The 26,388-nt window shown below is 41.8% G+C and overlaps 1 protein-coding gene across 1 annotated transcript; it reads right to left on the bottom strand.

The window, feature by feature from the left end:
* Positions 1–446: 446 nt before the first annotated feature.
* Positions 447–26,388, bottom strand: RBBP4 (RB binding protein 4, chromatin remodeling factor). The gene is made up of 12 exons (XM_066375743.1): positions 26,231–26,388; positions 25,498–25,645; positions 20,968–21,113; positions 11,805–11,978; positions 11,024–11,139; positions 10,746–10,906; positions 10,512–10,638; positions 10,279–10,356; positions 8,942–9,018; positions 8,786–8,843; positions 8,583–8,693; positions 447–1,418 (listed from the first exon to the last, which is right to left on the bottom strand). Exons 1-12 carry the CDS (start codon positions 26,244–26,246, stop codon positions 1,353–1,355), a joined length of 1,278 nt encoding a protein of 425 aa, XP_066231840.1. The 5' UTR covers positions 26,247–26,388; the 3' UTR covers positions 447–1,352.

Genomic DNA, 26,388 nt, shown 5'->3' with positions numbered 1-26,388 from the left:
TTTATCTGGTTATGGCACTTGGCTATAAAGGCTTTCAAGAACCTATTGTTTCTAACATCTAAGTACAGGCCCCAGTGAAAAACATACTGGGGAGATTCAACCTCTCTGAGAAAAGGTTCAAACACCTTTTCCAAATTTAAATTTTGCCTTAAAAATGCCATACTGCCTTTGACATTCTTGCAAGTCTATGTAGTTCTCTAGGGATAGACTTCAAAATGATGTCATCTTACCAAAGACTAATTTGTGCACCTGATTCAGTGTTTTATGTCTCATTCTCTCTGGGAATGATAAAGCTCTTTTCTATAGCTCTGGGTCTATTACATTTAATTCTGCTCTTTATAGTCAAAGACCATAGACAATAACTATCACCGCAATAATTCTTCTAGAAACCGAAGACATGTGTTTGATAGATATTATATACTAAATAAAAACCCATCAGCATGGGGTTATGTAGAAAAGCAATTTATTCCATTATAAGCACTTACACAGTTAGTCATAGAGAATAACAGGCCTGGTGAAACAGGTCACCCAAAACAGAGATGGTATCAAACTAGTGGTCAAGGACTAACTCCTTAAAAAAAAAAAAAAAAAAAAAAAGCAATTCTTATCCAGCATTAATTTAATTTTAAAAACAAATACAAGCTATTGATTCACTCTTCTCAACTTGACAGTCTACCTGTGGTATAACTGTCAGGTAAAAACATACATCTTTACAACTTGGTGGTCCCAAGTTTATTAAAAAAAAACCATTTCACAGAAAGGAAAGAAATAATATGAAAACAGCTCAAGAAATACACTAACAAGCAAAAATATATGGGAAAGAGGAACACGTAGTTTTGACTTAACTCAAGAACTGAGAGACTGGTCTACATAGGAAAATGTGCTCCTGGAAAGTCAGGTGTGAATTTCAGAGTAGGAATTTATTATGTCTTGAATCTCCCCTAATTCCTGAATAAAAACATCTTGCATTACTTACACTTCATGGCTCAGACACCTATCCCACCTGGCTCTATTCCTTCCTTACTTCTAGTCTTAAATGAGTCTGGAAAACTTGGGGATATAGCATAAGAAGGAAAAAAAAGCCACATACAATATTCCCCTTTCAGTGGCTACTTTAGATCTTTGTTACTAGAAAATTCCTGAAGAAAATTTAAATATAAGTCTGTGGCTTTGCTGAATCAAGTCCCCCAGTTAATATTTAGAAAACACCCCAGTTTGGGCTAATAGCATTATTGATGGTACCTATTATAGGATAGCTGAACAAAGTCTGTGTCTCAAAACCAGTGTTAAATCAGTATCAGGGTTGAGAGGAAAAAAAGGGGAGTCTAAAATCACAAGAAGTGCAGAAGTATCTAAGACCCCTGTCCTTCTGGATCCACACTTCCTTCAGGGTCTTCATCATTATAAATGTTCTCTGCCTGCCCAAAACAAGAAAGAGAGAAAAGGGTATTTAGTAAACATGAGGGCAAGTTTTTTTTAAATTTAAAAACATTTTTCCATTGATGGGGTTGGAGAGGGAAGGGGAGGGGGGGAGGGAGGGAAAGGGAAAAGGAGAGAGAGAGGAGAGGAGAGAAAGGCATCAATTCGTTGTTCTTAGTTGTTACATTTAGGTGTGCACTCATTGACTGTTTCTCATACGTGCCCTGACAGGGGATCAAACCTGTGACTCCTCGTGTGCTAGGATGACACACTATCCAAGGCAGTAGTAGTCAAGGTGAAGGCAAATTATTGAAGTTAAGCTTTCAAAAATAGATTAGGCCAGGTAAACAGATTATGGGCCATATAATCTTTGTTTGCAACTATTCAACTCTGCAGTTGTTGGAACAAAAGCAGCCTAGACAATCTGTAAATAAATGGATAGGTCTGTGTTCCAATAGAAACAGAAACCTGGCCCATAGACTAGTATCTATGAATTAGGACATTCCCACAAACTGAAGTATGGTTACTGTATGTCTTGATAACTAACTTTTCTGAGTCTTCATCTAGACATTATTCATAATAGTCAAAAAGTAAAAATAGCCTGGCCTGTGGTGGTGCAGTGGATAAAGCACTGACTTGGTACACTAAGGGCACCAGTTCAAATCCCTAGGCTTGCCTGGTCAAGGCACATACAGGAAGCAACTAGGAGTTGATGCTTCCCTCACCTGCTCCCTTTCTCTCTTAAAACGAACAAAAAAGTAAAAACACAAATGTCCATCAACTGATGAGTGGATAAAATATATCCATATAATGGAATGTTACTTGGTAATAAAAAAAGTCACATATTGTAGGATTTTACTTATACTAAATGTCCAGACTACGCAAATCCATCAAGTAGAATGGTGGTTGCTTAGTGCTGGGGGGACAGGAGGAGAATGGGGAGAAATGATTAATGGGTATGGGTGATTATCGGGTTTATTTTTGGCATAATTGACTGTGGTAATGGTTGCATAATTCTGTGATTAAAAATCAATGAATTGTGTCTTTAAAGAGAATTTCCACCCCACCAAAACTGTTTCAAATCTGTTTATAAACATTTTTAAATTAATTGCCCTTGCATAAAATAAACTCTATTTCTTTTTCTTAATGAAATACCTGTATCCAAAGGCATGATGTTAAATTTAGGCAAAATTTACTGTTCTTATTTTGGCACTTACTATGCACAAATTACTAGGGAAATGCATACAATTGTGTGATGTTTTCTGACAACAAACGTATAGTCTTTTTCCCTGACACCAATTCTCTGATGCCAACTAGGTGTCCAACAAGTCAATTCCATCCTGACACTACTTAGAGTCTAGAGGTAACACAAGACTCCACAGGTTGAAGGGATGTGACTAAGGGCTCGGATTCACAAGCCTGTCCTTACTTCAGAGGCCTGTGATAAGCCCTGAGGGCCCAGGGTACCTGGGTACTTCTGTCCAGCTTATTGGCTGTAAAATAGGGGAGTCCCATAACCCCCCTACTTAGGTTTGACAATTTGTTGGAATGACACTGCATGCAGGCAAGTGCTTCATTTACTATTATTGGTTTATTATAAAGGCTAGAACTCAGAAATAGCCAAATGGAGGAGAGATATAGGACAAGGTGGAGAGAGCAGAGATGATTACATGTCTTCTCTGAGCGGCAGCACTATATTTACCAACCTGGAAGCTCATCAGATCAAGTTTTTTTTTTGTTTTTTTTTTTTGTATTTTTCTGAAGCTGGAAACGGGGAGAGACAGTCAGACAGACTCCCGCATGCGCCCGACCGGGATCCACCCGGCACGCCCACCAGGGGCGACGCTCTGCCCACCAGGGGGCGATGCTCTGCCCCTCTGGGGCGTCGCTCTGCCGCGACCAGAGCCACTCTAGCGCCTGAGGCAGAGGCCAAGGAGCCATCCCCAGCGCCCGGGCCATCTTTGCTCCAATGGAGCCTCGGCTGCAGGAGGGGAAGAGAGAGACAGAGAGGAAGGAGGGAGGGGGTGGAGAAGCAAATGGGTGCTTCTCCTATGTGCCCTGGCCGGGAATCTAACCTGGGTCCCCTGCACACCAGGCCGACGCTCTACCACTGAGCCAACCGGCCAGGGCAGATCAAGTTTTTTATAGGACTTTTCCAAGAGTTTTTATAGAGCTCAACCCCCCCCCAGCTGATTAGCGGGACTGAAAGTTCCAACTTTCTGATCAAGTGTTTAGTCTTTCTGGAGAACAGCTCCATCCTGAGGCTATATCTAGGGGCCCCTTAAGTCACCCCCTCAGCCTAAGCTCGGGTGTGGCAGAAAGGGACTCCTTATAAATAGCAAGCGACTCCTTGTAATAACTAACTATATATGTCAGATAGCTACTAGACTTAGTCTTTTTGTGTGTGTGTGTGACAGAGAGGGACAGATAGGGACATACAGAAAGGGAGAGATCAGAAGCATCTTTTTTTTTTAATTATTATTATTTTTTTTAGCATCAATTCTTTGTTGCGGCTCCTTAGTTGTTCATTGATTGCTTTCTCATATGTGCCCTGACTGGGGGGCTACAGCAGAGTGAGTGACCCCTTGCTCAAACCAGTGACCATGGGGTCATGTCTATGATCCCATGCTCAAGCCAGTAACCCCATGCTCAAGCCAGTGACCTCGGGGTTTCAAACCTGGGTCCTCTGCATCCCAGTCCAACACTCTATTCACTGCACCACTGCCTGGTCAGGCTAGACTTAGTCTTAAGTCAGTGATTTTCAACCTTTTTCATCTAGCAAGCACACATAAATTATTAAATTCAGCAGCATAGCAAAAAATGTAATTTTTTGTCAATTTGACAAAATTAAAGATATAATTTTGATTCATTCACCCCAGATGGCTACTGTTGTGTTGGCTGCTGTCATTTTTTTATTTGACAATCTAAGGGAAGAGACATCAGTGCCCCAGACTAGTCAGATAACGCATGTTTTCAATTTTTTGTGGCATATCAGTGTGCCTGCTACAGCACACTGGTTGAAAACTGCTGTCTTAATTTATATAAATGTCTAATCAGTACTGTATATCTGAAACTAATATAATACTGTAGGAAAACTATAATTGAAAAATTTTGAGAGAGTGAGAGGAAGACAGAGAGACAAAAGGGGGGAGGAGCAGGAAGCATTAACTCCTATATGTCCCTTGACCTGGCAAGCCCAGGGTTTCAAACCAGCGACCTCAGCGTTCCAGGTTGATGCTTTATCCACTGCACCATCACAGGTCAGACTATAATTGAAATTTAGGGACTCCTAATCCTAAGGGTTTTAAAAACTCTATGACAGGAACCAGAACAGAGACAAAATATTTTACTTCTTATACCATAAAAATTCTTTATTTAAAAAAAACTTTTGCAAGAGTAAGAGAGAGAGAGGGATAGGGACAGACAGACAGGAAGGGAGAGAGAGGAGAAGCATCAATTCTTCATTGTGGCATCTGAGTTGTTCATTGTTTGATTTCTCCTATGTGCTTTGACGAGGGGGGGGGGCCCTCCAGTGGAGCTAATAACCCCTTGACTCAAGCCAGCGACCATGGGATCAATCATGTCTATGATCAAACGCTCAAACTGGTAACCCCGCGCTCAAGCTGGTGACCTCAGGGTTTCAAACCTGGGTTCTCTGCATCCCAGGCCGATGCTCTATCCACTGCACCACCAGCTGGTCAGGCAACCATGACAATTCTTAAAACAAACAAACAAACAAAAAACCCACGTAAAGTAACAACCTGGCTTGGAATTGATGGCCTTGAAGGTGATGGAGTTTAATATCCTACAACATTCCTATGGCAACTACTAAAATACCTTTAATTGAGAGATTATCCAAGGCAGACCATTTCAATGCCCTGTGAGAACTCTTTTTTTTAAAGTTCTTATTGGTGTTAGCCAGTTGTTCAGTGGATAGAGCCCATCCGGTATATGGACATCCTGGGTTTAATCCCTGGTCAGAACACACAAGAGAAGCAACTATCTGTTTCTCTCTTCCCTGCCCACCCCCCACAGCCAGTGGCTTGATTGGTTTAAGTGTTGGCCCCAGGTGCTGAGGGATGGCCTGGTTGGTCCAAGTGTGTCTGCCTCAGGAGCTAAAAAATAGCTCGGTTGATTCAAGTATCAATCTCAATCAGGGGTTGCCGGGTGGATCCTGGTCGGGGGGCATGTGGGAGTCTATCCCACTATCTCTCCTCCCTCTCGCTTAAGGAAAAAAAAAAAGATTTTATTCATTTATTTTTAAAGAGAGAGAGAAAGGTGAGGAGGAGCAGGAAGCATCAACTCATAGTAGTTGCTTCCTGTATGTGCCTTGCTTGACTGGGCAAGTCTGGGGTTTCGAACCAGTGACCCCAGCATTCCAGGTCAATGCTTTATCCACTGCGCCACCACAAGTCAGGTGAACTGTTAACATTTTATATTCATTTTCTGTGGTGAGGTGGATTTTGTTCAGATGTGTAACACATCCTTGAAGGACATAAAGAAATCAAGAACTACCTAAATGAACCAATCATAGTTTGACAAAGAAACTTTTAACTAAATACCTGCATACTAATCCAAATACAGTACGAGGGATTCCACCATGCTGTTCTGCAACCTGCTTTTCCCTTACTTAACAGTACATATTGGCCCTGGCCGGTTGGCTCAGTGGTAGAGCGTCGGCCTGGCGTGTGGAGGACCCGGGTTCGATTCCCGGCCAGGGCACATAGGAGAAGCGCCCATTTGCTTCTCCACTCCCCCCTTCCTCTCTGTCTCTCTCTTCTCCTCCCGCACCCAAGGCTCCATTGGAGCAAAAATGGCCCGGGCGCTGGGGATGGCTCCTTGGCCTCTGCCCCAGGCGCTAGAGTGTCTCTGGTCGCAGCAGAGCGACCCCCCCCCCCCCGAGGGGCAGAGCATCGCCCCCTGGTGGGCAGAGCGCTGCCCCTGATGGGCGTGCCGGGTAGATCCTGGTCGGGCGCATGCGGGAGTCTGTCTGACTGTCTCTCCCTGTTTCCAGCTTCAGAAAAATACAAATAAGTAAATAAATAAAAAACAAAAAAAACCAGTACATATCATGAATATCTTATAAAACTAAGCATACTTCTTTGATACATACTATTCCAAAATATGGATGTAATATACAATTTGTTAGTCTCATAGGCCACAAATACTCTCAATTTCTTTATCTTTGCTATTTTATAGGAAAGCTTAAAAATATTCTTCCTCATATTGAGCCAAAACATTTCCTCTGGAGTTCATTCCTGACCCTAATCTACCCTGACACACCAAGTTTCTTTGGAATTCTTTTAATTTATCAGGGTATACCATCATTCAAAAGTCACACAATTATTTGTGTTTTTAAATTGTGGTAAAATACATATGAACATAGTTTATCATTTTAACCATTTTTAAGTGTACAGTCCAGTGGCATTAAGTCCATTCACCTGTGTGTATTTATCACTACCATCTATCTCCAGAATGCAAGTGTTTTCTTATATTGCTAAATATTAAACATTACAGTTATCTTTATTACCCTGACCAGGTGGTGGCACAGTGGCCTGGGATGCCGAGGACCCAGGTTCAAAACCCTGAGATCACCAGCTTGAGCACAGGGTCACCGGCTTGAGCGTGGGATCATAGACATGACCCCATGGTCACTGGCTTTCCTGGAGCCCCCTGGTGAAGGCACATATGAGAAAACAGGTATCTTTATTACATTTCAAGCACTGTAAAAATTCAAAGAAAGCCCATAATCTCCAATCAGACTATAAAGGCAGGGGATGTTTTTGAATCTAGTCAAGTTTTATGGAGAAATGGTAGTATTTGATGATGTGATATTATGGTAGGTTATTCACTAGGCATGTTCTCAGGTCATTTCAAGGGAATGACCATTCTTAGATATTCAACTGCTAGCAAAGAGGGAGAAACAGAAGGCAAGCCAACATCAGGAGACTACTGCAATAATCCAGCAATTAGTTAAAAGAACCTGAGCAGCCCTGGCCGGTTGGCTCAGCGGTAGAGCGGCGGCCTAGCATGCGGAGGACCCGGGTTCAATTCCCGGCCAGGGCACACAGGAGAAGCGCCCATATGCTTCTCCACCCCTCCGCCGCGCTTTCCTTTCTGTCTCTCTCTTCCCCTCCCGCAGCCAAGGCTCCATTGGAGCAAAGATGGCCCGGGTGCTGGGGATGGCTCTGTGGCCTCTGCCTCAGGCGCTAGAGTGGCTCTGGTCGCAACATGGCGACGCCCAGGATGGGCAGAGCATCGCCCCATGGTGGGCGTGCCGGGTGGATCCCGGTCGGGCGCATGCGGGAGTCTGTCTGACTGTCTCTCCCTGTTTCCAGCTTCAGAAAAATGAAAAAAAAAAAAAAAAAAGAACCTGAGCAAAAAACAGAAGTGTACCTGCCCTGGCTGGATAGCTCAGCTGGTTAGTGTCCACCCCAGCACAGAGGTTGCTGGTTTGATCCCCGGTCAGCGTACATACAGAAACAGATTGATATTCCTGTCTTTCTACTTCTCTCCCTTCCTTTCTCTCTAAAGTCAATAAAAACCAACCAACAAACAAAAAACTAGGGTATAAAATAAGGAAAAGTGGGTTATATATGTTTGTATATATTTGTATAATGAGTATAGATGAGAGAAACTTTATGGAGAACTCTTGAATTTTCAAGTGTGGCAAGCTGGGGAAACACTAGAGCCACATAGAAAATAGCAGTCGGGGGAAAGGGGAATAGGGAGAATGGGAAAAGAAGCAGAGTTGTTTAGTTGAGTCTGAGATACCAGTGGGATAACCAGATAAAGGTAAAGAGCATGTACCTGAAAATGATATGCCTGACCTATAGTGGCGCAGTGGATAAGCACTGACCTAGAGTGTTAAAGTCACTGGTTCAAACCCTGGACTTGCCTGGTCGAGGCACATATGAGAAACAACTATGAGTTGATGCTTCCCGCTCCTCCCAAACCCCTTTTTCTTCTTTTCTCCTCTCTTTAAAATCAATAAATAAAATCTTTAAAAAAAAAAAAGAAAATAATATAATGTACAGACAAGCACTAAAGTCACACTCAGGAGTAAACTGAAGAGAGATGCCAGCTGTGTTCATAAAGTAAATAAATTGGAAGTGATACGATACCTCCTATATTTAACCTTTCCAAAGTGACTAAATACTTACCATTTGCCATACTTGCATGATATTGTCTTCTGACACAGAACAGATCACCCAAGGTTCATTTGGATTCCAGGAGAAATCAGATATCTTGGCAGTGTGACCACCATGAATAAACTGAAACAGGGAGGAAAACAAGATATAAAAAGCAGATCGAGGGTACTAAATTATCGATGATTTAAACTAAACTACTCAATGTTCTAACATACCAGCAACTCCGGAGGTCCATCTTCTGCATCTTCTGGGGATTGCTCCTCTCCAATTTTACTAGCACATAAAGATTTTGAAAAGTTAAAACAAATTTATCCTAATTTTGTAAAGTATAAAGAAAATAATTCACAAAGAGTAACTAATACAGGACTTACCTTAAATCCCAGACATTTAGTCTGCGATCAGTACCACTGGAAGCCAAAATAGTCTCATTGTGAGGCGACCACTGAACCTACACAGAAGAATGGAGAAAACAGAAAAGCTTCCAATTACAAAACTGAGTGAAAAGTATCTAAAACTGTATGTAATGACTTAAGTTTTTGTAAATAAAAGGAAAGAATTCAGAGTATTTTAGCCACTAAAGTTAAAACAGATAAGGTCATTTCGGGTATAAAAATAAGCCATTATTAGACCTAGGATATCAGTTTTTATTGTATTTGATCTACAACAAAATCGATGTTTCTCTCTCCCTGGAATCAATAAATTAAAAAAAAGTTTTTTTAATGCTTACAAAAAAAAAAAAAAGAAGGAAAAGAAATTTAAGTTGATGAGGCAGAAAATACAGAGCCAGTACTTTAGGCTTGAACTCTAAAATCAATAAACATAGCAAGTTATAAAGAATAAAGGAATGGGAATAAAGAAAGAAACAAGTGCAAGGAACAAGGCTGATAAATAATCAGACTAGTACTGTTCTTAATACCTCAACAATGTAGGTAACCCGTGACCAGTTTCAGAAAGTATAGATATGACAGAGGAAAAAGAACCCTAACTTCTACAGAGACCAGCATAGGAACATAGGACATTTCTATTATATACAGCAATGGAATAAAGCACAAGCACACCCAGTAGCACATCAAGGGTCTTCCTTTTTAAAAAAACTTAAGACCCTGGTCAGTTAGCAAAGTTGATTAGAGTACTGTCCTAAAAAATTAAGGTTGTGGCCCTGGCTGGTTGGCTCAGTGGTAGAGCGTTGGCCTGGCGTGCAGGAGTCCTGGGTTTGATTCCCGGCCAGGGCACACAGGAGAAGCGCCCATCTGTTTCTCCACCCCTCCCCCCTCCTTCCTCTCTGTCTCTCTCTTCCCCTCCCGCAGCCAAGGCTCCATTGAAGCAAAGCTGGCTCAGGCGCTGAGGATGGCTCTGTGGCCTCTGCCTCAGGCACTAGAATGGCTCTGGTTGCAACAGAGCAACGCCCCAGATGGGCAGAGCTTCGCCCCTTGGTGGGCGAGCCGGGTGGATCCCGGTTGGGCGCATGCGGGAGTCTGTCTGACTGCCTCCCTGTTTTCAACTTCAGAAAAATACAAACAAACAAAAAAGTCAAGGTTGTGGGATTAATCCCCAGTCAGGACACACATGGAAAGCAACCAATGAATGCACAACTAGGTGGAACAACAAATGAATACTTCTCTCTCTCTCTCCCTTCCTCTCTGTTGCTCTAATATCAATCAATCAATAATAAATGAATAAATGAATAATTATAACTTTAGCTCTTTACCTGGAATATTTCATCCTTATGTGATTCAAAGGAATGCAACTTAAGTTTCAGATTTCTCAGGTCCCACAAGGCAACAGTCTACATCCAGAAAAGAAAGAGAGTAATCAATATATTTTTTAACAAGAAGAAAAAGACAATAACTAAAAGATCTCTGTGCATTAAAAAAAAAACCCCACAAAAAAACCCCCAGAGAAGTTCACCCTATGTTTTCTTTTAAAATAAATCAAACTGACCTTATCAGCTGATCCTGTGGCAAGAATAAACTCACTATAAGGATTGAAAGAAAGGCAGTTCACTTCAGCAGTGTGAGCGTCAACTGAGTGGCTTGGTTTGGAAGTATTGTTTGAACGAGTATCCCAGCTTTAGTAAGTAAAAAAAAAGGAACAGGAAGAAAAGCTTGAAATGGGTAACTAAATATGAAACTTAGATAATTTATAAAGAAGAAATTTTAAAATGGGTCTACTTACATCATAAGTTTCTGATCATCAGCAACTGACCCAAACAGAGATTCATGGAGCAGATGCCAGGAAACATCTTCTACTACTGCTGTATGCCCTGTAAAGATGGTCTTCGCATCCACAACTTTTCCTTCCTTTGGAACAGCACTGATGTCCCATAGGCAGATGGTCTTAAATGTAAAATTAACTATTATAGAAAAGGAAGATTCTCACTTCCCCACATACCCCAGAAAAGAAACCAACTGATAACTAGCCCAGATTTGTTTCAAAATGGGAAGAATACACACATGGTCATCTGAAGCACTAAGTAAGTGCCCACTGAGATTTGGGTTCCAAGAAAGCCCATAGCCCTCCTTCTGATGTCCACGAAGACGCAAGTCTGGGTTGCACTCTCCAGAAGGATCTGAAAAGTAACAGACACATCAAGACTATCCATCATTTCACTGCCTCTTTGGGTCTACTAAGCATATGGAATTTTTATCAAGAGGTCTAAAGCTCTTAATATTATTTATAAATAATCTAGACCTATTATGACCAAAAATATAACGCTTAAGCTGTGCCATCACTCTGTTCTACATAAAGTAGCATTTTTTCCTACCTAAAGAAGAATGGCCCTGGCTGGTTGGCTCAATGGTAGAGTGTCAGTCTGGTGTGTGGAAGTCCCGGGTTCAATTCCCAGTCAGGGCACACAGGAGAAGCGCCCATCTGCTTCTCCACCCTTCCCCCTCTCCTTCCTCTCTATCTCTCTTTTCCCCTCCTGCAGGCAAAGGTTCCATTGGAGCAAAGTTGGCCTGGGCGCTGAGGACGGCTCCGGTTGCAATGCCCCAGATGGGCAGAGCATCACCCCCTGGTGCGCGTGCCGGGTGGATCCTGGTCAGGCGCATGGGGAGTCTGACTGCCTCCCCGCTTCTAATTTCGGAAAGAAAAAAAAAAAGAAAGAATATCTACACATACCAATATAAATCACAAGATACTAAATTATACAAGAAATAAGCAACTAAAAAACTAAGTGGAATAATATATTCCCAATAACTCATTATTTGAATGGGAATCGAAGAGGGCAGGTACCTGGTTTAGAAGGATGTTTTGTATAATCAAAAACAAGAACATCACTGGATGGAGTCTTTGTTGCAATGATGCAAGGGTTCTGTGGCATATAACGTGCCCTGTTTACTTCTCCTTCATGGTTGATCTTGATTTCTATTTCAATCTTTCCACTAACAGAGCCAAAACCTCCAAATTCTGTAAATAAGAAATTAATTGCAAATGAGGAAGAGCTACTCTATATATGTCATTTAAAGTATTACATAGGCAACGTTTCTCCCAGCAAACTGGCATAATATTAGAAGTAATCTAGACATTTGTTAGCACCACAAAGTGCTTTCACACCCCTTATTTCATTTTATTATTATCCTAACAGAAGGGAAGACAGTTATTATCTCCAAAACTTTTACACAGGAAAACAGAAGTTCAGAGTACCCAACAACTATTCACGGTGACATGACATTTTAGGCAAAACCTAAAATGAATCCTTAATTTTCTGATTCTTAGCCTGGTACTTTTTCAGCTATACCTACAATGATTCTAGGTAACTTTATACCTAATAAGAACATTATATTACTATTTAAAACTAAGGAACATGGCCTGGCCTGATAGTTCAGTTGGTTCGAGTGTCATCCTGATATGCAAAGGTTGCCGGTTTAATCCCTTGTCAGGGCACATACAGAAAAGAGATGTTTCTGTTTGTCTCTCTCCTTTTCTCTCTAAAATCAACAAATAAATTTTAAAATAAAATTAAGGAACACCACAGTCTCCACTTCAAAAATAGGTTCTCAATAAGCAGTTTTCAAACCTCATTTAAAGTACCAAATAAAGCCCTGGTCGGATAGCTCGGTTGGTTACAGCATCAGCCCGAAGCGTGGAGGTTGCCGGTTCGATCCCGGTCAGGGCACACACAGGAACAGATCGATGTTCCTGTCTTTCTTTCTCTCTCCCTTCCTCACTGGCTAAAATAAATAAATAAATTTTTAAAAAGTGTGCCTAAAAAAAATGTGTGCCTAATAAACAAAACCTAAGTTACTATTTTAATTAATATTAAGGTACACAACATGCTAGCTACAAGATCCTCTTATACTACTTATTTGAAGCTCCAGTTTAGGATAACCTTTCTAATAGACCAGTGGTCCCCAACCTTTTTTGGGCCACGGACCGGTTTAATGTCAGACAATATATTCACCTACCGGCCTTTAGGGTGGGACGGATAAATGTGTCACGTGACCGAGACAAGCGTCAAGAGTCTTGGATGTAACAGAGGGAATCTGGTCATTTTTAAAAAATAAAACATCGTTCAGACTTAAATATAAATAAAACGGAAATAATGTAAGTTATTTATTCTTTCTCTGTGGACCGGTACCAAATGACCCATGGACCGGTACCGGTCTGCAGCCCGGGGGTTGGGGACCACTGTGATAGACCATGTCTTCTCCCTATAGTTTCTCTTAGTCCGGTGAGATAAAACAGAGCCATAAGAGCTAGTTCTATTTTCCTAACCCCCACTTATACTTGCCAACCATAGTTTCTGGTTGAAATAAACCAGGTTGGCAAGGACTAGACAAAAACATTTTTAAAATTTATATGTGACTACTGTATGCCCTTAAGAGTTCTTCCAAGTACTATTATAAAATGTATAATACAATATAATTGGTGATTATGTAAATCTTGGCAAACAATATATAAACAAAGGTAATTAATGATTAGTCAAAGAATTATACAAGGCAGTGTCATAAGGTAACTAAGAAAGAGTCAGACCTTAGCCTAAATGACTCTGCCCTTATTAGCTTGGTGTTTTATAGAAGGCCTTCAATTTCTCTTAGTCTCAAATACCTTACCCATAAAGCAATTTCTGGGAGTAAATGAAAATGCTATCAATTAACATTGTTATGCAAGTGTCATACTTTGAACAACAAAAATCTTTTCAAAAAGCAAGGACATAATATGGCTAGTAGATTAGATAACTTCCAACTAAATAACTTTTACAAATTGAAAACCAAATATTTCAAAGAGGTAAAAAAAAACCAAAAAACCTAAAAATAAAAGTTCAAAATACTCTAAAGCGAAAACCCATTAAATAATTTTTTTCAAGAATGCTAAACCATGGAGCACCTACAATGTAAAAAAGAAGGCATAATATGATACATGATTTCAAGAAACTTTTAGTCCAAATAAAGGGAGATAAGCACACAACTACAGATGACCATGACAAAAAAAGCTTAACAACTGTCAGATACGATACGCCAATAACAAGGGAAGAGCAACAGCTGGCATGGAATCATTACAAAATACGGGTTATTTCACTATTGGGTAGATACTAAACAGAGGGCCTCCCTAACTAACTGTAAATTACAGTATATCAATAATTAGAAGTTCCCCAAGTTGAAGCTGATATGTCAAAGATCAAATGTGAAGCAGGAAAGAAAGACTGAGGTATTAATGTAACCATGTGTGATACTCTTGTTTCTCTTCATATCGTATAAATCTTTCGCCTTTTAATGTAATCATGTGTGGCTTAATGACTGGGAAATGTTCTAAGAAATGTTAGGTGATTTCATAATTGTGTGAACACCACAGAGTGCATCTACACAATCCTAGTAGATCATCTAGCCTATGACACACCTAGGTATGTATGGTATAGCATGTCACTGTACTGAACACTGCAGACAAATGTAACACAATGGTATAACATAGAAAAGATACAGTAAAAGCAGTGTAAAGGATAAAAAACTGTACACCTGTATGAGGCATTTATTAAATGGAACTTGTAGGACTGGAAGTTACTCTGAGTCAGTGAGTGGTAAGTGACTGGAAAGACTAGGACATTATTGTACACTACTGTTGACTTACTCAACACTGCCCCCACAAGATCCACCCCCCTGCTTTTTTCTGACATGGCCAGAAATAGAATATTGAAACTGTCAATGCTGCTTCATGAACAGGGATGTTGGCTGGCTTGGAAATATGGAAGGGAAACGGGCTAGGTAAAGTGAAGATCACCAATAACAGTGACTGCCAGGAAGGAGTAGAGGGTGGCCTGAGGACTAGGAGGAAAAAGAAATCGGAGATAAAGGAACACAGGAAATTATCATAGCAATGTGTTTTTGGCTACTGCATGTTGAAGCAGAGGTCAGATTAAGGAATTTAGTGCTATTCATAAAAAAGTGTTTAATGGAGTATAGAATTGAGGACTCAATATTTTGACTTCAGAATTTTGTTTTTGGTTTCATTAAACTTATTTAGCACAAAAAGCTGTCTCTCTGGAACTGAATTATGGAAGAAATAAAACTTATCTATGTTTTACACCATTACAACCTGAAAATACTTCCAAAGTGCAGGGACAAGATGGCTCCACTCTACCACAGAAAGTTTTTACTGAAGTGGCAGTGGCCCTTACCACTTGTTAAAGTATAAAGTAGCTCCTGTGGACCTGTGTCCTTGTACAGGATCTTCGGGCCTCAACAAAGAACGCACAACAGTGTATTCTGAAGACCAAGTTAGAAGTTAGAACTAAAAGAGCTGTATGTAGTGCCCTGTGAATATCAGCACTGGGGACAAGCTCCTCTGTGCTGAAAAGGTCAGTGGCTGGCTTACTGGGATATAATCTGTGCACTCAAAATTGAGGTGCCGTGAGAGGGAATCCATTGCCAACCCCCACAGATATTATCCCTTTTTTTTTTTAAACAGAGACAGAGAGTCAGAGGAGGGATAGATAGGAAGGGAAAGAGATGAGAAGCATCAATCATCAGTTTTTTGTTGTGACACCTTAGTTGTTCACTGATTGCTTTCTCATGTGCCTTGACTGGGGGCCAAAGCAGATCGAGTAACCCCTTGCTCGACCCAGCGACCTTGGGTCCAAGCTGGTGAGTTTTGCTCAAACCAGATGAGCCCGCGCTCAAGCTGGCGACCTTGGGGTCTCGAACCTTGGTCCTCCGCATCCCAGTCCGACGCTCTATCCACTGCGCCACCGACTGGTCAGGCCACAGATATTCTTTTCAGAGAAAAGAATTCCTCCTAAACCATATAGCTTTCCATTTTTTTCCTTCAAGATTTTATTTATTTATTTATTTATTTATTTATTTATTTATTTATTTATTTTAACAGAGACAGAGAGAGAGTCAGTGAGAGGGACAGACAGGGACGGAGAGAGATGAGAAGCATCAATCATCAGTTTTTTCATTGCGACACCTTAGTTGTTCATTGATTGCTTTCTCATAGGTGCCTTGACCATGGGGCTGCAGCAGACCGAGTGACCCCTTGCTCGAGCCAGTGACTTTGGGTCCAACCTGGTGAGCTTTTGCTCAAACCAGATGAGCCCGTGCTCAAGCTGGTGACCTCGGGGTCTCGAACCTGGGTCCTCCGCATCCCAGTCCGACGTTCTATCCACTGCACCACCGCCTGGTCAGGCTACTTAATTATTTTTGAGAGAGCTGAGAAAGGAGAGAGAAAGGGAGACAAGGAGGGGGGAGGGAGGAGTGGAAACTATCAACTCAGCTTCCCATATGTATCTTAACCAAGCAAGCCTGGGTGTTCAAACCAGCAACCTCAGTGCTCCAGGTCAACAACTTATCTACTGCGCCATTAAAGGTCAGACTTTCCTTTCATTTTTTTTTACAGGAAATTCAGTTCCGTTATAATCTTATGAAAACACTGTCATATACATGGTTCATCACTGACCTAAATATCATTACGTGTAAACTGAATGATTATCAAGATTGAACTGTATTCCTATTTTGTTTGCTTCTATCAAACACTATTTTATAACACACCAGCTCACCAGAAAGCATTATCATGTCCTTCTCAACCAATACGCCCCCTCTACACAAACTAGGTAACAAGCACTCCAATTTCTACCAAACCAAGCCACTTTTTGAGTCCATAAACATGTTGAAACTACACACGACCAGGTGGTAGCACAGTAGAGTTGGACTGGGACTCAGATGATCCAGGTTCAAAACCCTGAGGTCACCAGCTTAACTGTAGGCTCAACTAGCCTGAGCCCAAGGATGCTTGCTTGAGCAAGGGGTCACTCACTCTGCTGTAGTCCCCCTCCCATTAAGGCACATATGAGAAAGCAATCGATGAACTAAGGTGCCGCAACGAAGAATTGATGCTTCTCATCTCTCTCCTTCCTGTCTGTTCCTATCTGTCCCTCTCTCTGACTCTTGTTTTTGTTGTCAAAAAACAAACAAAAAACAAAACAACACATGTTGAAACTAAAAAAGTTCAAATATCCAGAGTCAAATATTTAATTATTTCATCATGATTAACAATCGTATATTACATATAATTGAGACAAAAACCTAAGAAACCCTTTAAAAAAAATTTATGGATTGATTTTAGAGAGAGAAGAAAGACAAAAGAGGGGAAGGAGCGGAATCATCAGCTCAGTTGCTTTTCATATGTGCCCTGACCAGGCAAGCTCAGTGAAACTGGCAACCTTAGCATTCCAAATCTATGCTTTATCCACTGCACCATCATAAGTCAGGCTAAAGATATCTTTTTAAAAACCACAAAGCTAGCACTGGCTAGGTAGCTCAACTGGTTAAGAGCGCTGTCCCAACAAGCCAACCTTGTGGGTTTAATACCCGGTCAGGGCACATACAAGAATCAATGGCCCTGGCCGGTTGGCTCAGTGGTCGAGTGTCGGCCTGGCGTGCAGGAGTCCTGGGTTTGATTCCCGGCCAGGGCACACAGGAGAGGCGCCCATCTGCTTCTCCACCCCTCCCCTTCTCCTTCCTCTCTGTCTCTCTCTTCCCCTCCCGCAGCCAAGGCTCCACTGGAGCAAAGTTTGCCCCGGCACTGAGGATGGCTCTGTGGCCTCTACCTCAGGCGCTAGAATGGCTCTGATTGTGGCAGAGCATCACCCCCGGTGGGCATGCCGGGTGGATCCCGGTCAGGCGCATGAGGGAGTCTGTGTGACTGCCTCCGTTTCCAACTTTGGAAAAATACAAAACAAACAAACAAAAACTTGGAATGATGAAGGCCTTTCTGAATCTAAAGGCTATCAGAAGAAAGTTGGACAATTAAAAACACATAGCTTTGCTCGACCTGTGGTGGCGCAGTGGATAAAGCATTGACCTGAAAGCTGAGGTCGCGCTGGTTCAAAACCCTACACTGGTCTGGTCAAGGCACCTATGGGAGTTGATGCTTCCTGCTCCTCCCCCTTTCTCTCGCCCCCTTCCCTCCTCTCTAAAATAATAAAATCTTAAAAAACAAACAACAATGAAAAAAAAACACAAATAAAACCCCACATAGCTTTGCCCTGGCAGGAGAGCTCAGTGGTTAGAGAGTTGTCCCAATACACAGAGGTTATCAGTTCAATACTCGGAGAGGACACATACAGGAATGGTGGTGTTCCTGTCCCTCTCTCTCTCTCTCTAAAACCAATCAATCAATCAATAAATAAAAAAGAAAGAAAAAACCACATAATTTCTAAATAAGACAAAATTATAAAATAAACTTAGAAAAAAGCAAAGTAAAGTAAGATTATAGTATGAAGGTCAATGTTGGTGAGTACATGGAGAAACAAATACTGCTGTTAGTGGGACAGATAATCTTTTTTGGAGGGCACTTTAGCAGCATCAATTATACTTAAAAATGCTCTTGCTCTATGATCAACATCACACTCAGAATTTTATACAGCAAAACTACATAAGTTATGTGTACAAAAACTGTTTTTGAATTCAAAAGATTGGAAACCACTTAAACACCCAAATAAGGATGGTTAGCTATGGCATAGTATACAGCCATTAAAAGGAGGCAGGTTGCCCTGGCCGGTTGGCTCAGCGGTAGAGCGTCGGCCTAGCGTCCAGAGGACCCGGGTTCGATTCCCGGCCAGGGCACACAGGAGAAGCGCCCATTTGCTTCTCCACCCCTCCGCCGCACTTTCCTCTCTGTCTCTCTCTTCCCCTCCCGCAGCCAAGGCTCCATTGGAGCAAAGATGGCCCGGGCGCTGGGGATGGCTCTGTGGCCTCTGCCTCAGGCACTAGAGTGGCTCTGGTCGCAACATGGCGACACCCAGGATGGGCAGAGCATCGCCCCCTGGTGGGCAGAGCGTCACCCCTGGTGGGCAGAGCGTCGCCCCTGGTGGGCGTGCCAGGTGGATCCTGGTCGGGCGCATGCGGGAGTCTATCTGACTGTCTCTCCCTGTTTCCAGCTTCAGAAAAATGAAAATAAATAAATAAATAAATAAAAATAAAAGGAGGCAGGTTTCCATACACTTACACAAAATTTATCCCAGATAAATCAGGCTGGAAAACAATATCCTGTGCTGTATCGCCAGTACCAAGAAACATTCCTGGCATACAGGAAACATTTAATATACCTTCTGAATGAGTAATCCAATAAATGTGATAAAGCATTCAGAAATCTATATAACAATTAGTGAACTATAGGGGATAGGTTTATGAGGGTTCCCTCTTTTTTTTTTTTTTTTTACAGAGAGAGGGAGTCAGAGGGAGGGACAGACAGACAGGAATGGAGAGATGAGAAGCATCAATCATTAGTTTTTCACTGCACACTGCGACACCTTAGTTGTTCATTGATTGCTTTCTCATATGTGCCTTGACCGTGGGTCTTCAGCAGACCGAGTAACCCCTTGCTCGAGCCAGTGACCTTGGGTCCAAGCTGGTGAGCTTTTGCTCAAACCAGATGAGCCCACACTCAAGTTGGTGACCTCGGGGTCTCAAACCTGGGTCCTATGCATCCCAGTCCAACACTCTATCCACTGCGCCACCGCCTGGTCAGACGAGGGCTCCCTCTTTGTTTTATATTTTCTTTGAGATTTAAAAATAATTTAGTATATTATCAGAGTATTTGTCTTGTGCCTAATTAAAAATCCTATTTAAAGAATATTTATCTTCGCCTGACCTGCGGTGGCGCAGTGGATAAAGCATCGACCTGGAATGCTGAGGTCGCCGGTTCAAAACCCTGGGCTTGCCTGGTCAAGGCACATATGGGAGTTGATGCTTTCTGCTCCTCCCCCCTTTCTCTCTCTCTCTCTCTCTCTCTCCTCTAAAACGAATAAATAAAAAATTAAAAAAAAAAAAAAAAAAGAATATTTATCTTCATCTAATAAAAGGCTAAATGTTACCTAAAACACACAGTAGTGAGTGGCACAACCAGGTCTCAAGCCCAAGTCTATGTTCAGTGCTTTACTCTCTCCATCAATAATGCTTACCAAGAAAAATAACTTTCAAGTAATCACATTTTATAATTATACACTTGGGTCAGTGACACAAAATGTTTGAACTTTATCCTAAGCTAAATATGAAATGTCAAAAGATTAAACTGCCCATTATAATCCTAGACGATAACTGTAGCCCAAAATAACTTGGATAAAAGAATGGATCCTGCCAGTCAGAAGAAATCTAAGATAATAAACATTAAACATCCATTTTTTTAGCACACAAATTTCAATGAGAGTCTAACTTCTACCTCTAGAATCTAAGTCCTTGAATCTAAGTTCAAGGACAACAATAAAGGAGGAAACTGTCTCATTTTACCTCTTCCAAAAGAGAAAGATTATTTCATGAACAGTTAAACTCTTAGGTTATCTCCTAAACAGAGGATATAATTAAACGTTTCATTTAATTTTTATAATATTATATATAGCAAATGCGGTCGGTTAAGTCATTTCTACCACTTCTAACCCGGAAAGGGGAATTTAGTGTTTCTCATTTTTTCCCCCATTATTGCCCTTCTAAGAAACCTTGTAAGACTTTGTCCTGACACTCAAGATGAAATTTTAATACCAGATACCCTGTACATTAGCTACATACGCTATGTATATCTGTGCTTTATACATTCAAAGAGTAAGCTTGTTTTCACACATTCATCCTTCCAAAAACCAATTATCACCCTCCTAGAGGAGTATCTCCCATGTTGAGACCGCGTGAATGAACAACAACAATATATGGTGGGTTTTTGCTTCTTTTAACTCTAGAAATTGTCCCAGCACCAAATTTTGTAGATTTATAGAAAAGGCACAGAATCAAGTATGTGTTAATTATGTCTTCTGACATCTAATATCTCCACTGCAAACTCAGGCTTTCCAAAGCTTAAAATCTTGTTTCTATCTTTATGCTCCTTTATCAAATTTTATATCCTTTTTATGATAATTCAAAGAGATGAAAACTATAACCCACAGATTCCTTCTTTCGCCTTTTAAGATTCCTACCTCCTTTCTCACTGTCGTAGTGTGAAGCATCAAATTGAGCATCATCATTAGGGAGCTGCACACTGGCTATCACAAGATGGTTTTGTTCATCCGACGTGTGTGTCCCCAGTACAAGTCGATGAATGCTGAAATCCTTCCCTTCTGGTCTGTAATAATAATATATGGTCACTATTCAAATTAGTAACACTATTATGGACTTCAAAGTCAGTGATAAAAAGGCACTACTAACAATCAGGTCTTGAGAGGACAAAGTCATTTTCTACTTTTTATGTTAAGGAAGACTACATAAAATACTTAGTTCTGTAAGCCCAGTAAAGCCTCACTTATCAGAGATAGGTTCTGCAACTTTAAGCAAAACGACATACAACAAAACCAATTTTTACCCCAGCCTAACTAATATAAACAAGAGCCAAGTTCCTATGGCATTTCATCAACTTTATAATGAACAAAACATTACTCAAGGGCCTGCTATATTTCTTAACTTGGTAAAAATTGATAATTACTATGGGGAAAATGTCTAATGGAGTGAAATGTGAATTAACTACTCATCCTATACAATTGGTTGGCTATAAAGATAAAAACTGCTGGGTACACTAATACTTTAGGTTACTTCATTAGGTTAACTTCTTTAAAAGGGAAAGGAAAGGAAAAATAACATTAGGTAAACTAATTGTTCAAATGTTTCCTAACTATCTAATCAATGGACATACTGCTCCAAATACTATGTACAATACAAGTACAATGATTGAGACTGACTCCTGTCCTCGAAAAACTAAGGACAATTAGACAGTCATGTACACAAATGATTAAATACAAGTCAATATACACTACTACATGAAAGGTACACAAGAATACAAAAGTTTAGATAAAAAAGATTACTTCTGTAATGAAGGAAGTGTTTATGGAAGAAGTGATACCTGAACAGGTCTCAAAATAAGATAAAACCTGGAAGACTGGAACATGGGCTTTGGAAGACAAGGTCTTCTAAGAAAAGGGAAGTGAGCAAAAGGGAAGGCCTAAAAAGGGCCAGACACCATGTCAGGCACTGCACATACCTTGTATCACTTAAATACATAACACTGTGAAGAGTAAGTAACCAGATCACACAAGGACTAAGTAGCAGAACTAGGATAAACCCAAATCTGACTTTGGGTATGGGAAAACAGTGGGAGAGAAGGCTAAAAACTGATTAAACTCAGACTCTAGGAGAAAGTTGGGGTGGGACCTCCATGTAAAGAATATATTCAGTTTGGAATGTGTCATGTTTGGGAAGCCAATAAGATAATCCAGAGATGACAGTAGGCAGCTGAAAATTAAGGAAGAGCCCAGAAACTGGGTCTAAGAGAACCAATAAAAGGAAAGAAAAGAGGGCTGTTAAGGTAAAATTAGGAAGGCTTGTGTTTAAAAAGTTAAAGAACCAAGGAGGTTAGACTATTATAGAACTACAATTTTTTTTAACTTTTTTTGTTGTTGTTTTTTTTTGTATTTTTCTGAAGCTGGAAACGGGGAGAGACAGTCAGACAGACTCCCGCATGCGCCCGACCGGGACCCACCCGGCACGCCCACCAGGGGCGACGCTCTGCAGGGACCAGAGCCACTCTAGCGCCTGGGGCAGAGGCCAAGGAGCCATCCCCAGCGCCCGGGCCATCTTTGCTCCAATGGAGCCTTGGCTGCAGGAGGGGAAGAGAGAGACAGAGAGGAAGGAGGGGGTGGGGGTGGAGAAGCAAATGGGCGCTTCTCCTATGTGCCCAGGCTGGGAATCGAACCCGGGTCCCCCACACGCCAGGCCGACGCTCTACCGCTGAGCCAACCAGCCAGGGCTATTTTAACTTTTTTTAAAAATTTTTTATTTATTCATTTTAGAGAGGAGAGGGAGGGAGAGAGAGAGAGAGAGAGAGAGAGAGAGAGAGAGAGAGAGAGGAGAGACAGAGAGAGAGAAGGGGGGAGGAGCTGGAAGCATCAACTCCCATATGTGCCTTGACCAAGCAAGCCCAGGGTTTCGAACCGGCGACCTCAGCATTTCCAGGTCAACGCTTTATCCACTGCGCCACCACAGGTCAGGCCAGAGAACTACAATTTTTTTAAAAATTTATTTTATTTATTCATTTCGAGAGGAGAGAAAGAGACAGAGAGAGAGAGAGAGAGAGGGGAGAGAGACAGAGAGAGAAGGGGGGAGGAGCCGGAAGCATCAACTCTCATATGTGCCTTGACCAGGCAAACCCAGGGTTTGAACCGGCGACTTCAGCGTTTCCAGGTCGACGCTTTATCCACTGCGCCACCACAGGTCAGGCTTGAACTACAATTTTTTTAAAAAAGATTTTATTCATCGATTTTGAGAGAGGGAGGAAGAGAGGAAGAGAGGAAGAGAGAGAGAGAGAGAAAGGTGGGGGTGAAGTACAGGAAGCATCAACTTGTAGTAGTTGCCTTGCGTTTGTGCCCTGACCGAGCAAGCCCAGAGCTTCGAACCAACAACCTCAGCATTCCAGGTGGATGTTTTAACCACTGCGCCACTTCACGGCAGGCAGAACTACAATTTTTTTTTAAGGACATGAATAAACATCACAAAAAGAACATATACACAAAATTTAAACAACTTGGCCTTTGAGATGCTTGCTTATAATTCTCATCCTAAAAAAAGTGTGGGGGGGAGGCAGGGTATTTGGATCAATATCAAATATTACAGAAAGGGTCATTTGCCCAAATCTGCTAAAGTAGAAAGCCACTGAGATGACAGCACAGATTTTAGCCTTGGGGAATTTATTCTAATTCACTGCTTTCCAAACCTACCTAATCACTACATTATATGGGCAGTTTTTAGGTTCCAGAATGACTAATAGATGTGGGGTAGCCGATAAAATTTAGCACATGACCAGTCAATCTGGAACCACCAACTATTTTTCATCAAGTACTCTGCCACAGGTTCCTAAAAGGAACTCAACTATCATTAAGAACTCCTCACAGAAATCTCTTCTGCTGAACTCAAGCAATTTTTAAAAAACATTTTAATAACTTTTAAATTGCAGTTGATAGACAATATTACATTACTTTTAGATGCACAATTCAATGATTAGACATTATATAATTTACAAAGTGGTCATCCCAATAAATCTAGAACCCATCTGACACCATACAGTTATCACAGCATTACTGACTATATTCCCTATGCATACTTTACATCCCCATGACTATTCTGTAACTACCAACTTGTACTCAATCCCTTCACTCCCCCTGCTCCCCAACTCCCTCTCCCATCTGGCAAGCATCAAAACATTCTCTCTGTTTCTGTTCTGCTTGTTTACTTTGTTTTTTAGATTCCACATAAGTGAAATCATATGGTATGTGTCTTTGTTTGACTTATTTTATTCAGCACAATATCCTCTAGGTCTGTCCATACTGTTGCAGATGTCAAGATTTCATTCTTTTTTATGGCTGATTCTGATGATCAGTCGAATGGGAACTCCTGGTCATGATAAAGAAGGTTCCAATTCTAAATTGCTAGGTAATTATTATGGTTTTAACAATGTAAGGGCAGATGTCGCCATTTTTAAAATGCCACTGCAAAGCCTCATTCTTAAGTTATTAATAAACTTCATATCAAATTTCTAATACTTTTTGAGTTGGAAGCAAAGACTTCTAAAGACCCAAATTTGAAGGAATTTACTTTTTGGTACACATAAAATATAATTTTTAAATGTTATTCTGAATACCAAAACAGTTTTGTAATAGGAAATCCGTTATTCCAACCAGCATGCTGGTTCTGCTAAAACTTAAGCCTTTCCTCATACCCCAAGTAAGTTTTCCTGCCTCTCATCACTTTATCTTTCCCACTCTCATGATAATAACTTTTTTACTGCTATAAGTTATACATATGACGTCAAAGCAGGGAAAGTATCTAAATTTGTATGTCTTGATACATGGCACCTAGACTCTCAATAAATGTAAGCTAAATTAAATTCCAGTTTATCTTCTCCATGGGGTAAGCTACCCATGAATAAGAAACACATGTGGTTAATCTCTAACTATGCAAAATGTCCCGAAATGTAAACCATCTCACCTTCAAGTGTTAGTTCTAAGCACCCTAAGTATCTAAAACTGCTCTGAGCACATGCAACTATAACTGTTAGTTATAACCAAGCTTCTTCAACTATACCATGCTCTTTGCAGGCAAGAACCATGTTATATTCATTTTTTTAACTAACCAGCTACCACCAATGACTATAAGATTTAAAGAACTGAACGCATGATGGTATTTTTTGAAAACTGGTAAGTTTTCCAGGAGTTTGGTCCACTATAGCTGTTAATAGGGCTATTCACCCCAGTATCAGAAAAACAGAACAACGTGTTTTCTCTTATCAGGGAAAATTACAAAGTAACTGTACACTCTGCACACTCTTTGGCCTAGAAAAAATGTCACCAATAGGTTTTCATCACGTGCCCCTTAAGGGTGACTGGAGAGAAAAATAGGGAAAATCCATGTGAGAAAAGTACACTGAGGACACACCAAAAGAACGTTCAAGAGATTTGCATCACCTGGTCACATCTGGAAGCCACTGTGCAGTTAAGCTGGGCCACTCCAGAGCATGGGTCATCACCAAATCGTAAAGAAAAGGGGTGTTCTTTTTCCATATTTTGTACTCTTCGTTGATCACACGTTCTTCTACTGCGTCATCAAAGGCTGCTAAAAAATTAAAAACAAATTAAGTTAGCGAACACAACAGAAGCCGAGGAGACACTTCCAAAGCTATCGGTACGGCTCCTGAATACTGATATGGGGCAGGTTTGTCTAAATCTCCGGTACGCGGAGGCACCAACGCCCCCTCTACCTTCGCAGGTCGGAACTACTCTCGGGTCAACCCGGCCAGACACTCCGTTAGCGCTCGGGCAACGGCGCCGGGCCTCCGAGGAACGCTCCCCTACGCGCTAAGTGTACCGGCCCAGCGGGGAGGCCCGAGGACCGACCCTTGGGCGTGGGAGAGATGCAGGGCGGACCGGGAGAGAGGCGGGTAGACTGACAGGGAGCGCAAGGAGGGACCAAACACCCGCCGAGGCCCCCACCGCCAGCTTCACGCCCCTGCGCCCAGCCTCCTCTCCAAAGGAGCTGGCGCGCCGTTAGCCCGCCTCGCTGGGCGAATTTGCTTCACGCCTTCGATGGTGGGGACGGCTCTCAGCAGAGTCGGGCCTGCCTTTAGAGTTAGGCCGTGTGGAGGCCGCGGCGCAAGCTCGACATCCCCCCGGACTCCTGCGGCAGGCCCTGCACCCTCACCTTCCTTGTCGGCCATGGCTGGCAGGGAAGCCAGGGGGATCCCGAGGTCTACCGTTGCGGGAGGGGCGGGGAGGCTGCAGGCACTCACTCTCCGCGCGCGGCCTCTATTGTTTCCTGCTGCCCCTGCGTGCGGGCTGAGTCCCGTACCTTCGCGCCAA

This window comes from Saccopteryx leptura, chromosome 3, assembly GCF_036850995.1.
Source record: "Saccopteryx leptura isolate mSacLep1 chromosome 3, mSacLep1_pri_phased_curated, whole genome shotgun sequence".
NCBI lineage: Eukaryota > Metazoa > Chordata > Mammalia > Chiroptera > Emballonuridae > Saccopteryx > Saccopteryx leptura.
This window is presented reverse-complemented; position numbering and strand designations above follow the sequence as displayed.